The 15,396-nt window shown below is 40.2% G+C and overlaps 1 protein-coding gene across 9 annotated transcripts in view; it reads right to left on the bottom strand.

Moving 5' to 3' along the window:
* Myo3b (myosin IIIB) overlaps nucleotides 1-15,396 on the bottom strand; it is a 505,529-nt gene that overhangs the window by 205,439 nt on the left and 284,694 nt on the right. For 8 of the 9 annotated variants that reach the window (XM_078017565.1, XM_078017563.1, XM_040294448.2 and 5 more), the window contains 3 exons: nucleotides 6,211-6,322; nucleotides 5,093-5,255; nucleotides 2,284-2,364 (listed from right to left, as the gene is read on the bottom strand). In XM_078017565.1, the coding sequence (XP_077873691.1) occupies nucleotides 2,284-2,364; nucleotides 5,093-5,255; nucleotides 6,211-6,322 (356 nt within the window). The remainder of the gene's footprint in view (nucleotides 1-2,283; nucleotides 2,365-5,092; nucleotides 5,256-6,210; nucleotides 6,323-15,396) is intronic. The other variant, XM_078017569.1, reaches the window with a different exon arrangement.

Below are 15,396 nucleotides of genomic sequence, written 5' to 3'. Positions count from 1 at the left end.
TATGTGAATGTGTAGTAATAGATCGGGAATTCTGAGAGGAAGTTCTGAGGAAGCTGAAGGGATCAGCCACGCGGCTGCTTTATTGGGAAGGAGATGAAAGGAAAACAAATTTCAATATGCGCTGCTCTGCAGCAACATGTAGGCCAAATGCTTCCTAAATTTCAAGGGCTGCTCTTTTAAAAAAAATATAACATATCTTAGTGACAACATTTTTTAAAAAATGACTATATGATCCAGAACTAGAAATACCAACAAATGCATTTCACAGAATTTAAATTCCAAATAAAATGATTTATTGAAAAAATAATCAATTAGAGAGTAATCTTAGAAAATAATGATATAGAGGTGGCTATGCTGGAAATGTCCTAGTGGCAACAGGAGGGGCTTGTAATGAGAAGATCATGCTTTGGGAAATCCGGAGCCCAAACAAAGTCCAAATGTGTTGCTTTGCTTTTCAGGTAAATATAACAATGCCTTCGAATCTAAGCTTATTGAGGAAAACATTCTTAAGTCAAATATTCTGCCTATGAAATCGCAAATGCTGCCATCCTTTTTCTGGAATGCAAAACCAGCATACCGGTCCTGTTGTGGAATTGGCTGAAGGGCAGAGACATTGTTTGCTTTCCCTTTGGCTGCCACCAGGGAAGTGGTGGCATTGGTGTCACCTTCATGCCTGCCTAAGCCCCTGCAGAGTTGGTTAATGCGTGTCCCCACATCACTGGATAGTTGGGATCACTGGCTCTGAGGCTAAGGAAGAGGGATGTTTGCAAAGCTTTGGGGAATTAAAAAAAAAAAAAAAAGAGGAGGCACTTTAAAGAAACGAGTCCTGTCCAGTTCCATAAGGCACACAGCAGGCCAGTGCTACATGGAGCGGATGTGATGGTCACTGTCCTGAGACCATGATGATGCAGCAGAGCTGTCTCTGCTTTGATGCAGCATTCATTTGGCATTACTCAGTGCAAAGCAGCGAGCCTCTCAAGATGATATTCAGAGAAGGAAAACTGGATTTATGATCTTTACATACCGGACTCTGTGTTAACCAATGTACAAGCTCCAAGTTTATATTTTTAAATGTATTGAGATTTGGGCCAAAGCATAAGATCTGAAATCAGCCTGGTATCCTCTTTTGATGGGAGACTGTGTGTGTGTGTGTGTGTGTGTGTGTGTGTGTGTGTTGTGTGATGTGTGTTGGGGAAGCAGACAAAAGCTGCAAGGTGAATTGTTCTCTTCCTGAGACTCTGAGGTTGTAGAGCTTAGAACTGTACTGGATGATGTTAAAAAGTTACACATTTGCATTTAAATGGCTTCCAAAATATTTTCATTCTGAATGAAGATTTCAGGCCTCCACTGGGGTCTAAGACAGTTTGGAGAAGTATCCTGGGAGCTGAGTTTTGTGTAGGGACCTGTTTGAAAGGTTGCAGCTGTCTTATTCAAGAATTTGCTTCCAGCTTGGCATTTTTCTGAAACCCTATCTTGCTCCCCACTGCTGAGCTCACTGGCCTTGACTCTCTCACTCCATCTCCAATTTCTTGTGCTCCTGAAGCTCCTGGCACACATAGGAGCTTGTTTCTTCCAGATCCTCAATTAGGAATATACAGCTTCAAATGAGGAAGGGAGATTGGCCCAGTAGCCACAGTGGACATGCCATTTGCAGAAGAGCAGAGTGACCTGAGAGCCAGGGAGGGGACAGATGAGCCAGTAACAAAAGCACATGGTTCTCAGGCTGCCAAGGGTCAGCTGAGCCATGAGAGTCACCATGTGCTCACCTCGTGGGGCCCAGAGGACCACACGAGCTATATACAGGCCTGGATTGGGGAAACTCTGATGGCTGGGAAAGTTGGCTGAGTGAAATTCCTTCTCTTCAATGCTGAGAGACAGACAGGACTTGCAAATAATCAGAGACCTTCTAAACCAGTGTTGTGGTTGCACAGTTGAGGGACTTGTGACTCCAAGAGAGAAAGAGATTTGTCCAGCTGGCAGTATGCCTGGGTTCAAATGCCATCTACAAGCTGTGAGATGGTGGACAAGTAACTTCACCTCTCTGTGCCTCAGTTTCTTCCTCTAGAAAATCAGGACCATCAGAGCCTCCTTAGTCAAGCCTGGCACCTGCAAATGCTCACTGTGACCCAGGAGGGTGGGGGTGTCGGAACAAACATGAGGACCCCCCCACACTGGAACCATTGGTTTACTCCAGGGCTCCTATTATTAGCTTTCCAGCCTTTCTACACATATTTGCATGTGAATATTTTCAAGTGGACACTGTTAAAATGATGTTTGAATTACCTGCTTGAATATGAGCAGCAGACTCACTCCTTCTGTTGCTTATTTTCTTAAATTTGCTCCGAGCTTCATATCCTCTCCAGGCTAAAAATATAAAACCATGTGCTAGGAATGACATTAATTTAAGAACGTGCCAGAGAATTGATATAAGCTGTTTCCCCCTCCAATCTATTATGCCTCTCCTCCTCCCTCTTGCTTTCTCACTGAGCAAAATGAGTAGAGCTACGTGAGCTCTGGTGGGGAAGTGGGGCCTCTCTGTGCTGGCAGCTTGGCTTCCAAGATGCTTCTGAGGAGGCATTTATTTTTGGTTTGTTTAAGCAGTGAGTTTCCGCAGCACGCTGAATTCTATTTAGGAATCACTTGGGTCAGCTACACCAGGTGCGATGGTTCCCTGTCATTCCAATCCATGGGGAAAACCTGTCTTCAGGACTTGGGGTCATGGAGAGGATGGGGGGAAACTGGGGCTGGAGGGGTGGTGGAAGAACTGAAATAGACTGGTCCTTTTAATATTTTGTATTTAGGAGAAAGATATAAACATGAAAGTCAGAGAGAGAGAGAGAAAGAGAGAAAGAGAGAGAGAGAGAGAGAGAGAGAGAGAGAGAGAGAGAGAGAAAGAAAAGAGGGGAATAAGGGAAATAAGAAGGAGCACTCTGCAAGAGGGTGCTCAGGGAGGGGAAGTGGCCATGGAAGGGGAAAGGCAAGGAAGACAGCTGAAGAGGACAGGACAGAGGAAGGGGCTGGGTGAGTCCTTCCGATGCAGACTGAAGCAGGAAGCCACCCAGCAATAGCAGCAGCAGTAGCTCTTCTTTGCTACCCGACCTCCGCCTGAGCATCACAACTCTTCCGTATATGGTGGTCCTGGGTTCTGAGAGCGTGAAGGAGGTCATCCACCATGGTCAAGATCTGGTGCTTTCAAAAGCAGACATGAAGACCAATGGAACAGAATAAAAGACCCAGAGACAAACCCGCTTACAAACAGTGATCTCCTACTAGACAAAGGCGCCAAAAACATATAATGGAGAAAAGATGGCTTCTTCAACCAATGGTGCTGGGAAAACTGGAAATCCATAGGTAGTAGAATGAAGACGAACCCCTATCTCTCACCCTGCCCAAAAACTCAACTCAAAGTGGATCAAGGACCTAGGCATTAGACCAGAGACCCTGCTCCTACTGGAAGAAAAAGTAGGCCCAATTCTCCACCATGTTGGCTTAGGAACCAACTTCCTCAATAAGACTCCTAAAACGTAAGACGTAAAATCAAGAATCAATAAATGGGATGGTATCACACTAAAAAGCTTTTTCACAGGAAAGGAAACAATCAACAATGTGAAGAGAGAGCCTACAGAATAAGAAAAAATCTTTACCACCTTTACCTCAGATAGAGCATTACTCTCCAGGATATACAAAGAACTCAAAAAACTTAATACCAAAACAAAACAAAACAACAACAACAAAACAACAATCAATAAACAGGCAAAGAAACTGAACAGGCACTTCACAGAAGAAATACAAATGGTCCAAAAAATATGAAAAAATGTTCAACATCTCTAGCAATAGGAGAAATGCAGATTAAAACAACAGTGAAATTCCATCTCACTCTAGTCAGAATGGCAATTATCAAGAATACAAGTAACAATAAATGCTGGCAAGGATGTTGGGGGAAAAGGCACACTCATACATTGCTGGTGGGACTGCAAATTGGTGCAACTACTATGGAAGGCAGCAAATTCCTTAGAAAATTTGGAATGGAACCACCATTTGACCCAGCTATCCCACTCCTTGGTCTATACCCAAAGGACTTAAAATCAGCATACTACAATGATACAGCCACATCAATGTTTGCAGCAGCTCAATTTACAAAAGCCAAGCTAGGGAACCAACCTAGATGCCCTAAAACAGATGACTGGATAAAGAAGATGTGGTATATATCCACAATGGAATATTACTCAGCCATAGAGAAGAATGAAATTATGGCATTTGCTGGTAAATGGATGAAACTGGAGAATATCATGCTAAGAGTGAAATAAGCCAGTCCCCCAAATCCAAAGGCCGAATATTCTCTCTGTGGATGCTAATCTATAACAAGGGAAGGTCAGGAAGGGAAGAATAGAGTTCATTGGATTATACAAAGGGGAATGAAGGAGAGGGAGGGGGAATGAGAATAGGAAAGACAGTAGAATGAATTGGACATAATTTCCCATCTTTATATATGACTATTTAACCAGTGTAACTCCACAACATATACAACCATAAGAATGGGATCCTAATTAGAATAAATCATACTCTATGTATGTATAATATGTCAAAATACATTCTACTGCTATGTATATTTAAAAAGAACAAATTTTTAAAAAGGAAAAAGAAAAAGATCTGGTATTTTTACAACCACTTGTCCATAGCACAGAAGCTCAGCTGCTGTTAATAGTACAGTGACTCCTACACGTGCATGGAGGCACTCACAGGGCCGGGCAGAGGGAAAGGAGCCTGATGGTCGGTTTCCTTAGTCTACACATTCCAAGTGGGCTAGCAAAGCCAGCCAGCCTCTGATGGGGTGATGTGAATGCATGGTCCTGAGTGTATGTCGCACTAGTCATTCTGGGAGACGGGGCACGTGTGGGTGTGGTTGGGATGTGACACCATTGGGCCCCTCATATGGCCTCTGTCTTGTCACAGTGACTTGTGTGCTCATCTGCAAACTCAGGCACTGTGGCATTTTCTCAAGGCTACATCCCTATCACCTGGTACAGGTGGTAAGCCCCAGTACTAATAGAAGGTGAGTACTCAGAAGACTGTATGAAAACAGGTCATTTACCTGACTGGATGGTGATGGCACCCTTCTCTCTCTTCTCTCTGACTCTTTTGTATCTCCTGGCTCCAAGCCACCCCTTGGTATACGCCTGTAGGATAACCACTCTGCCTATGACTTCTTGCAGTAGCAGATTTAATTGCTCGACATGGTAGTATTTGAGAAAAACCTGAAAGGATATATTAATTTTAGCATTATATATGGGCTTTCCAACAGAAATCCACTGTACTCCAATATATTCTTAAGGTAACTACTAAAGCTATTATTTAATTAACGTTTACAGTGATTTGACACATTCTCACGTCACTGACTTCTTGGGGGCAAATACAAGTCTCCTTCTCAAGCTGAGCCAAGCCTTGGTTCTTGATATAAACAGATGATGATGTCATGGGGTGTCATGGGTCCCAGGTACTCACCAGCCTGCCCTGTGTCAGTCAGAGGTTCCACTTTCTCAGCCTGAGCTCTCTCTCCTTGTTCCCCACAGCCTCTAATGGAGGTACCACCAACAGGACCGACCATTGGCCCATGGAGAAGTCAGAGGGAGAGGGACCTGTATGGCCCACACTGATCTAATTTCTGCTGAGGAGCACGGTGCTGCTATGAGCTCTTGGGCTAAAGCTGGCTTTGTGGGGCAATTCAGGATGGGCTATAAAATCCTGGGATCCTGCAAGGGCGTGATGTTCTCCCAAATGAAAACCTACACACGATGAAACTAATAAACAGGGTAGGCAATAAATAGCACAACATGAGTCTAATGAAAAAATGAACAGAACTCCAAAGGAAACTCATCACTGCCATTAATATGATTTGTATATTTGCATGTGTGCTAGAATACAAAGTCTTGAAAAGGGGACATTTGAAAGGGAGCTCAAACATGTCAGTCTAGAAATGCTAAGTGACTCTCAAATTACATGCAGAACAGAGGAGGCAACTTTCCTCCTCTGGCCTCTGGGGTGCCTGGGCTCCCGACTCAAGAGCAGCAAAGACTCTTTTTAGGTTGGGCTTTTGCCTGCTAAGCTACACCCCTTACACAGCTATTCTTGCCAGAGATACCAGGAACAAGTGATACAGGCACACTGGAAAGCAGCACACAGGGATGATTTTAACAATAAAGAAAGAACTACCTTTGTTTTCCCCAGTACCCAGTGATCCAATTTGGACTTTTCCAAGATAGCAGCACAGCTCTCTTTACTAGCAGGAGGCGTTTGATGTGCTCTGAATGCCAAGTAATAATACCTACCGAATAAAAGAGGAAAATGAAGCATTTTTAGTCATTATTTGATTTAGTAGAGTTGCTCTGGACTCACTGGCCAGCAGTGTTTTTTTAATAGTAACTATGTCTTGAGCACAAGAATAGCAAAGTCAATAGTGAAAGATGCACTATTTATATTTGCTAACTTGGCTCTTTCACATTTTCTGTGGTGTAGATTTTCATTTTAATTTTGCTTTGTTAATTCACATTCAATGAATACTTGGTGTGTTTTGCATGCAAAAATCAAGATACTTAATCATTTAAGAAAGCTGACATTTGGATCTCCTATTGAAATTCAGAATTTTAAACGTTGGCATTCCTATTATAAAAACAATTAAAATCCCATTGTACATATTCTGATTCTGCTTTGAAAAGTCCCCTCTAAAGTGATCTGTGGCGAGCAAATGATCATAGCCTGACACAACCAATTCTGGGCAGAGCTGCATGTCTTAATCGAGGACTAAAGTAGGCATGTTTTCTTGATGTGATCACCAAAACCACATTTGTTTTCTTAAATGACATCATTTTAGTGAACTTCTAAACTTTCAGATGAAAGGGTTTCTGGGTAGATTCAAAGAACACCACGGTAGAGGAGGAAAAAGATCTTTTCCTAGCCCATCCTAAGTTCACAGCTGAGGTCCTTATAACAGAAGACAGATTAACAAGAGAAAAAATTCAAATTTTATTTAAAGTAAGTTTTATGTGACAAAGAAGCTTTCCTTCATAAGGACACAAAGACCCTCAGAAACAGTTATTCTGGTATATTTTTATGCAGGTTTGATGAAGAAGTGGATATTGTGATTGGACCAAAGGGTATGGACAAATGGTAGTGAACTGGGGAGGCAGTGAATGGGGTGCATTTGCCAAGGCCTATGGATTTCTTCAGATTCTTCTCTATGTTCCAGTGTTCTTAGAGATGAGAGCCTTCCTTTTCTCTGGGCATAGGGAAGATCTCTCTCACATAAGAGTCTATGACTTGTTTCAGGGAAAGTTAGAAAATCCCCCCTAAGTTTTGTGACCTGCCTCAGGACACAAGGTCAGAGTGACCTTCCTGCCTCTGAAGTTTTCTCAGATGACAAGGTACCATGCTTTGAGGTGGCATATCCTGAATGCCATTACTATCAAAAGACTTTTTCTCCTCTCTCCTCCCTCTTCCTCTTTCATCTCCTCCTCCTCTTCTTCTTTTTGTTTTGGGGGTGGAGGGGTGGTGATTAAGGGGCATGGTGGTGCTGAGGATTGAACCCAGGCCCTTGCACATGCTAAGCACATACTCTACCACGGAGCTACCTCCCCTAGCCCCTCCTTTCTTCTTCAGTCTCCCTGTTTTTAAAAATAAATAACCTGCTATATATACACTATCCCTTTAGAAAATCTTACCTTAGTTTTTCTTCAGAAAACTTTCAAGGATCTTTTTTCTGCTCTTTGCTGCCATCTATTATTAAATTCAACCTCCTGAAAGCTTAAACTTTATTCCTTTGTCAAAGGATTTTTTTTCCTTCTTCATCTGACAAGGTTAATCTGCTAGTTTGAAATCACTTTTAAATATATAACTGTTTTTATTTTCGTAAAAAATAACATCAACATAGGAAACATGTCCCTTCTTCTGGTCAAAAGGACTCATATCTTTTGGTTTATGGAAAAATCAATATACCTGACCAGTACTTGAGTCAATTTTATTTTTGTGCTACAAATTGTTTTATAAGTTAGGCTACAGGGCTGGATTTGCTGGATACTTCTGCGTTCAGAGATCCTGGGACCGTTTCCACAGCTCTGAGTTTGGGTTCCCACCCTTTGAGTCGGAGAAGTGTCCTCAGACCCAGGATAGTGGCTGGGGCGGATAATGCTGGTGGATCCTTTGGCCCAGGATCTGCTAACAGCTGATGTCCTCCAGAGCTCAGTGGGAGGAGCCCAGCCTGGGCCTATGTGGGCAGCTCACGACAATGGCACAGATTCCTCAGCCTGACTCTCTCCAGGACTGTAGTTTCATTATGGTTTCTCTGGCTTATCTTTGGTCACAGCAAAAAGACTGTCCTGGTGTTCATGAGGCTGATGGGATGGATGGAAGGTTTGTATGAGGTCGTGGTAAAGCTGATGTACAGAGCGCTTAAGCTGTAACAGGCAGTGGTAAAACCAGGATTTCCTGCACTTTCCTCCCTGGCCACTTGTCACAAGGGCTCCCTCAGCTTCTAGCAGCCCAGTTTTGGGCACTGTGGGTACTCAGCGCCATTGGTGATGAGGTATTTAAAGAGAACCTAATGAGCTGGGCATGGTGGCACATGCCTATAATCCCAGTGACAGGAAGATTACTAGTTCAAAGCCAGCCTCAGTAATGGCAGGGCCCTAAGCAACTCAGTGAGACCCTATCTCTAAATAAATACAAAAATAGGGCTGGGGATGTGGCTCAGTGATCGAGTGTCCCTGAGTTCAATGCTTGGTACAAGATAAAAAATAAAATAAAGAGAAACTAACTAGCACTGTGAAACATGCAAGAGGAATGCAAGTTATGTTCCTGTTCTCCAACCAAGGATTTATACTTAGTTTTCAGGCATCTGTGAATGTTACTTAGCAACTGCTAATTTTTAAACAGGGAGAATGTATCGTGAAGTAACATAAATATTAGGACTTAACTTTGGGATTTTTCAGTTTTTGAAACCAAATCTATTAATTTATTATGCTGATAATATTTACATCTGACTTAGTTTAGAAAGAGATGAGTAACGACACTACAAAGAGGTGAAGTTTCAAAAACCAATGTAGATACAACTGATTTACGTATAGTAATCAAGTTAGAGAAGCATAATGTGTTTCTTCCATGGAGTGAGTTCAGATTCCAGCATGGTGAAGCAGTACTTTGAGCTCCTGAGGGCTTCAATGTCAAGGCTACACAAAAGGAACCAATCTATGAGGCCTGGCAGGAAGAGGGTCTTTTGGGGGAGGTCCATCCCACCTTCTTTCTTTTGATCAAGTGAACAAGCAGGAGGGTAGGCAGTAGCGAAAGCACTAAGTGTACATGTCTATTTTGAGGGTCTTGACACATGACAGCATTGATAAAAACTAGTTCTTCCCTAAGATGCCTCTTGTAGGTAGAATCGACCTCACAGGCTGGAGTCTGAGCACTGAGTTAAGAGTCAGACAACTTCTATGAGCAAATCACTCACTTGTGTTCCTGAATCAAATTAGTGGTTCTTAATTCTTTTTTTTTTAAGGTGGTGCATGAGGGGCTTAAGACTATGAATATCTGGGACAAGATACAGATATCTATCTTAGAAAATGCTCTTAACATAACACATCATATATAATGTCAAGAGCTTCACATCCCTTTTGATGGCCCTCTAAGGACCTAAGAGTTCTTCCTGCTCCAGAACCCTATGGAAGGTGATAAATTTCATAACATCTCATTTTATTAAAACATATAAGCCATCAAAAGAGTAATTATCAGCTGAAAAAATATTGCTATTCAAAATGTTGTTTAGTTTTCAAAAATGTTTTGTTATATGAAATGCAAGCTGTTTGAGGATATGTTTTAAAATATAATAGGCAAAGCAACATGTGAAATATGAGTAATGTATCCTTCTATGTTAAAATTATGGAAACAAACTGGAAGGTTTGGTAAGGTTCAAGGATATGTTAGTTTTCTATTATTACATAACAAATTACCTCAAACTTAATGCTTCAAAAAAACATATGTGTTGTTTTAAAAACTGATCTCACAATTTCTGAGAGTCAACAACTCAGCAGTAGCTTATCGGGGAATTTTGGCTCAGGGTCTCTGATGAGATTTTAGTCAAGATGTTGCATAGGGCTGCAGTCATCTAAAGGCTTGATTGGCACTTGAGCATTCATTTCCAGGATGACTCACTTCTGTGCTTGTTGTTAGGAGAACTCAGTTCCTCAGTGGCTGTTGTAGGAGGCCTCAGTTCCTGGCCACATAGGCCTCTCCAGAAGGCTGCCTGAGTACCTTCACCGCATAGAATATGGCTTTCCTCATATCAAGGGATCCATGGGAGAGACAGGGGACCCAGAGAGGAATTTGGAATGCCTTTTATAACCCAGGCTTATAACCTGGTTATAAGAACCCGGTTTTCCATATGCTTCTATTCACCACAAGTGAGTCACTAAGTGCAACTTATACTCAATGAGAATTTAAATTCTACCATTTAAAGGGAGGAGAATCAAATAATTTGTGGACATATTTTTTAAACTACCACAAAGGATCTCAAGAATGTCAAGTCTTCTTTCTATTGATGATAAAAATCACCTTCAGTTAAGTGAAGTAACTTATCCAAAGTGACAGAAAATAAATGACAAAGGCTAAATTATTATTGAAGTTGCCTGACTTCTAAGGTATTAAGTTTATAAAAGAACTGACATGAATCTGACTACTGAAGTTTGATTCTTGATGCAAAGGAAAGATACAAACAAATAAACAAAAAGGTAAAATTAAATGTTGCTTCTCACCAGAAAAGACTGATAAATTTGTCCACATGAAAAAAAAAATGAAAAATTTGGAAAGAAGAGGTATTTTTTAAAGTTTCATTGTTTATCTATTACATTTTATTATGCAGTCCATAAAGAGGCCCCAACAAAATGTAATTGTTTGGAATGTAGACATCTCTTACCAAATCAATGGTGGTAAATTTCTTGGCCAAACTTCAAAGCCTATTTAATCAATTTGAATATTTCCTTTGAGGAGAAAGAAACTTTTATTTCTCATTTTCCCTTCTTATGTTAGTTAGTACAAATGGAGAAAGTCCTTGGTACGACAGAGAAAAGAAAAAGAGACTGTGTTAAATGCACTGAAGTTGTCCTCTGAGACCTGGTCTGTCTCAGGCAAGAGGAAGACTTCTTGGTCTTCATCATGGTTCCACTCATAAGAATGTGAGGAACATAAAAACCTTCCAGAATGGAGACAGAACAAAGAATATCAGATTCCCAAGAACTTCTAAGCTTTCCCCTAGAGGGAACAGAACTTTAAAGATTGGGTGGAGGTTGAAAAGACTGAAGGGCCACGGAGAAGGAGCCAAGAGGGAAGGTGCCCTTGGACTTGGACTCTATTTAAGATGGACTCTATATCTACTGAAAGGAAACTTAAATTACAAAGGAAGAGAAATATTTGGAAATTTTGGAATCTTTGGGTGTTTCTGATCAGTTATCAGCAAGGTTATTTTTTTCTTATAAGAGCTGGACCTGAGCTCTTCTAGATGCAATGTGGGCAGAATTGAACTTAAACTTAACTGATCAGACTTCAGACTCTACCACCATGCATTTGGTGCTAAAATCAAAGCACCTAGAATTTGCAAGACAGAATACTAGGAGAGAACTAGAGAGAGAGAAAACCCTGGAGATCTGTGGAGGATCTCCTCAAGTATTCAGCAGACTATTGATTGGCACAGGAGGGAACTACCAAATCTGAGGAAAAAAACCATTAGTAAGGATTACAGGGAATTGTGCCTAATGCTCACACAGGGCTGGCAATAGTGCCTATTCTACCAGCCAGTTTAGTTAACCTCATAATTCACAGGACAATGCGGAAAGTACTCAAGAGGGTTTTGCTTTAATAATGAGAAAATATTAGTGATAAACATAGCTCTGTTTTCACCTAACAAATCTAAAAAGCAAGAAAAAATGAATAATATTATTTCCATGTAATTTAATTGCATCCCAGAATAAAGCACAAAGATATTTGTAACGATACAAAAAAGATAAAATTGGCAATATTTGGCATCAAATCAAGATTCCAGACCTGCAAGAAAACATGACCCATTGTGAGAAGAAAAATCAACCAATTGAAATGGATCCAGAAGAGACACAGGTATTAAAATTTATAGATAAGGACATTAACATAGCTATTTTAACTATATTCCAAATATTTAAAAAGTTAAGTACAACAGAAGGTATAAAAAAATCTAAAAAGAACTTTCAGAAATAAAAATTACATGATGTCTGAGATGAAAAATATACATAACAGAATCAGCAACAGATGAGGGATTGCAGAAACAAGGATTTGTGAACTTGAAGACATGACAACAGAAAAAATTACAAAAAATAAAATAGAAAAATAATTTAAAAATAAAAACAGCATTGGTGAACAGTAGGGCAATTTCAAGTGACCTTAATACATGTAACTGGAGCTGAGCTCTATTTAGAGGGGAGAAAGAATAAAGGGGGTTAGAAAAAAATATTCAAAGAATTAGTGACTAAAACATTTCCAAATTTGATGAAAACTGTAAACAACAGATTCAAGAAGTTCCAACCACAAAAAAGTTAAAGATAACCACACCAAAGGGAATTAATCCAAATTTCTTAAAACCTGTGATAAAAAGCTGGTACACAACTGTAATCCCAGCAACTCAGGAGGCTGAGACAGGGGGATCATAAGTTCAAAGCCAGCCTCAGCAACTTAGTGAAGCCCTAAGCAACTTAGTGAGACTTTGTCTCAAAATAAAATATAAAAAGGGACTAGGGATGTGGCTTGGTGGTTAAGTACCCCTGGGTTCAATCCCTGGTACCAAAAAAACAAACAACAAGAAACATTGATAAAGAGAAAACCTTGAAGACAATTAAGGAGGGTATGGGAATAAGTTACATACAGAGGAGCAAAGATAAATGTGATAGCAGAATTCTCAATAGAAACAAAGTAAGTGGGAAGACAATAGAATAAAATCTTTAATCTACTAAAAGAAGTAAATTCTGTACCCAGTGAAAATACCTTTCAAAAACAGGGGCAAAATAAAGACTTCCAGACACACAAAAACTGGATTTTTCACCAGAAGACTCACATCAAAAGAAATGTTCAAGGAAGTCTTTCACACAGAAGGACAATAACACGAGGTGGTAATAGGTATTTCTAAGAAGGAATGAAGGATGCTTTCTGGGAACTGGTTAGTAAATATTTAATTATTTTTTTCTTTTTTACAGTACTGGCAATTGAATCCGGGGGTACTCTACCCCTGAACTATATCCCCAAACCTTTTTATTTTTTATTTTATTTTGAGACAGTGTCTAAGTTGCCAAGACGGCCTGAAACTCGCCATCCTCCTGCCTCAGCTTCTCAAGTCACTCAGATCATAGATGTGCCACTGCATCAGCCAAAATGTTTTTTTTTTATTACTTAAATATCTTCAAGATACACTTGACTGAACAAAAATAATAGCAGTTGATTATGGGGTTTATAATTTATAGAGAAATGAAAGGTACCACAACAGTAGAAAGATCAGGAGAAAATAAATTGAAATGAACTATTTTAAGATTTCTTAACTATAGCTAAAGGGATGTAATATCATTTGAAGGTAGGCTAGGAGAAGTAAGAGATGTGTACTATAAATCATAATGCAACCCCTAAAATAACAAAACAAAGTGCTATTGCTATGTCAATGAAGGTCAATAAAGATAAAAAGAAATAAAAAATCCTCAAAAAATCTTAACCAATAAAAAACAAATAGTAAATTAATAGATTAAACCTAGCCATAAGAATAACAATGTTAAATGTAAATGGTCAAAACACCTCCAGTTTAGAGATAGAAAATTTCAGATTACATGAAAGAGCAAAACATCAATATGCTGCTGACAAAAAAAATGAACAAAGATACAAATAATTTAAAAGTAAAAGATATATACCATGCCAACACTAGTCAGATGAAAATCGGACGACCTGTGTCAACACAAGGTAAAGTAGATTTCAGTATCAATTAACAGAAGTTTCTTTACACACACACATACACACACACACACACACACACACACACCTTATCTGTTCTCTGGAAAACACTGATTAATACAGCTCTGGTCCCTTTTGCTGTTGTTTAGACACCAAATGGAGACAGAGACAACCTTGGTGATGAAGTTCTTAAAATACCACTGAGTGTTAACAGGCAAGTCCTGTGAAAACCAGGGGATGGCATAAGGTTGTTTTGGGTAACTTCCTCCCGCCTCTGTCATTTCTTCTCCCTTGGGGTTCCCCACAGATGTTTTACCTACTTGGGGTCTAGGAACCTTAATCCCTCCACATGCTTGTAAACATGTCTTCCTTGTCCAGTTTCAAATTCCATACCTGAGCATTCTCACAAGGCTTTCTGCTCAAGAGACCAGCTGATCCTTCTAAGAAACACTTAGGTCTGGAAGGAAACTTAGAATCATTGATTTAAACACACACACACACACACACACACACACACACACATACCTATGTACATATATACATATATACACACATACATGTTTATTTATATAGTTCTGAACAGAGGAGGAAGAGAGAAATCTGGCTCAAGTCTAGAATTTTGTAAAAGGTTCACCCAGTCTTCTAGCTCCAAGGCCAGGCTCCTCTGGGCTCCTCACCCCTGGGCTCTTGCTGTCCACCCAGCACGGCACATGTAGTATTCCTGTGTCCCTAACAGGGGACTTTGATGCCGCACCCCTTCTCGCCTCATTGGCACTTGCAATTGTCTATAGGATCTGGGATTTTAGGCTTTGGGCTTAGGAGTGTTGGTTTCCTATATGTGAGCACCAGCTGTCACGATCTTCTTGACCATGTGTGATGGACCCAACCAACATTCTGCTCCGACTGGGGCATCTGTAGGCATTTTTTTTTCAGTGGAAAGCCACATGCTCCGTCTTTAGCGCACACTCTGGGTGATCACATTCTAGTGCTGTTCATCCTCTTTGAGCTGTTTTGCAACTCTTTCTAAACACAAGTTAAGTGGTAGAAAAATAAATTCTGTCCAGCCTGGTGATGATTTTAATTGACTTCTTCCCCATGTGGAAAACCAGTTTTGTCTTCATTTACTATGCATCTCAACATTCCTTTGTTTCATATAAGCTGTAGCTGTGCTGTTTTGATTTTTCCTTTGAACTGATTATAACATCTGCCTGGTTCTCTCATATCACATGAATAAATTATTTTAATGTACACCACATAAATCTTTATTCTGTTTCCCAGTCATGATTTTTATCTTCTTCTGCGCTTTTTTTTTTCTTTTTGGTACTAGAGGAGAACCTTACTGGGGTTTTGGTACTAGGGGAGAACCCTATTGAGCCTACATCCTCAGCCCTTTTTATTTTG

This window comes from Ictidomys tridecemlineatus, chromosome 7 (genome assembly GCF_052094955.1).
Source record: "Ictidomys tridecemlineatus isolate mIctTri1 chromosome 7, mIctTri1.hap1, whole genome shotgun sequence".
Taxonomy (NCBI): Eukaryota; Metazoa; Chordata; class Mammalia; order Rodentia; family Sciuridae; genus Ictidomys; species Ictidomys tridecemlineatus.
The sequence above is the reverse complement of the archived record's forward strand: the minus strand, read 5'-3'. Positions and strand labels throughout refer to the sequence as shown.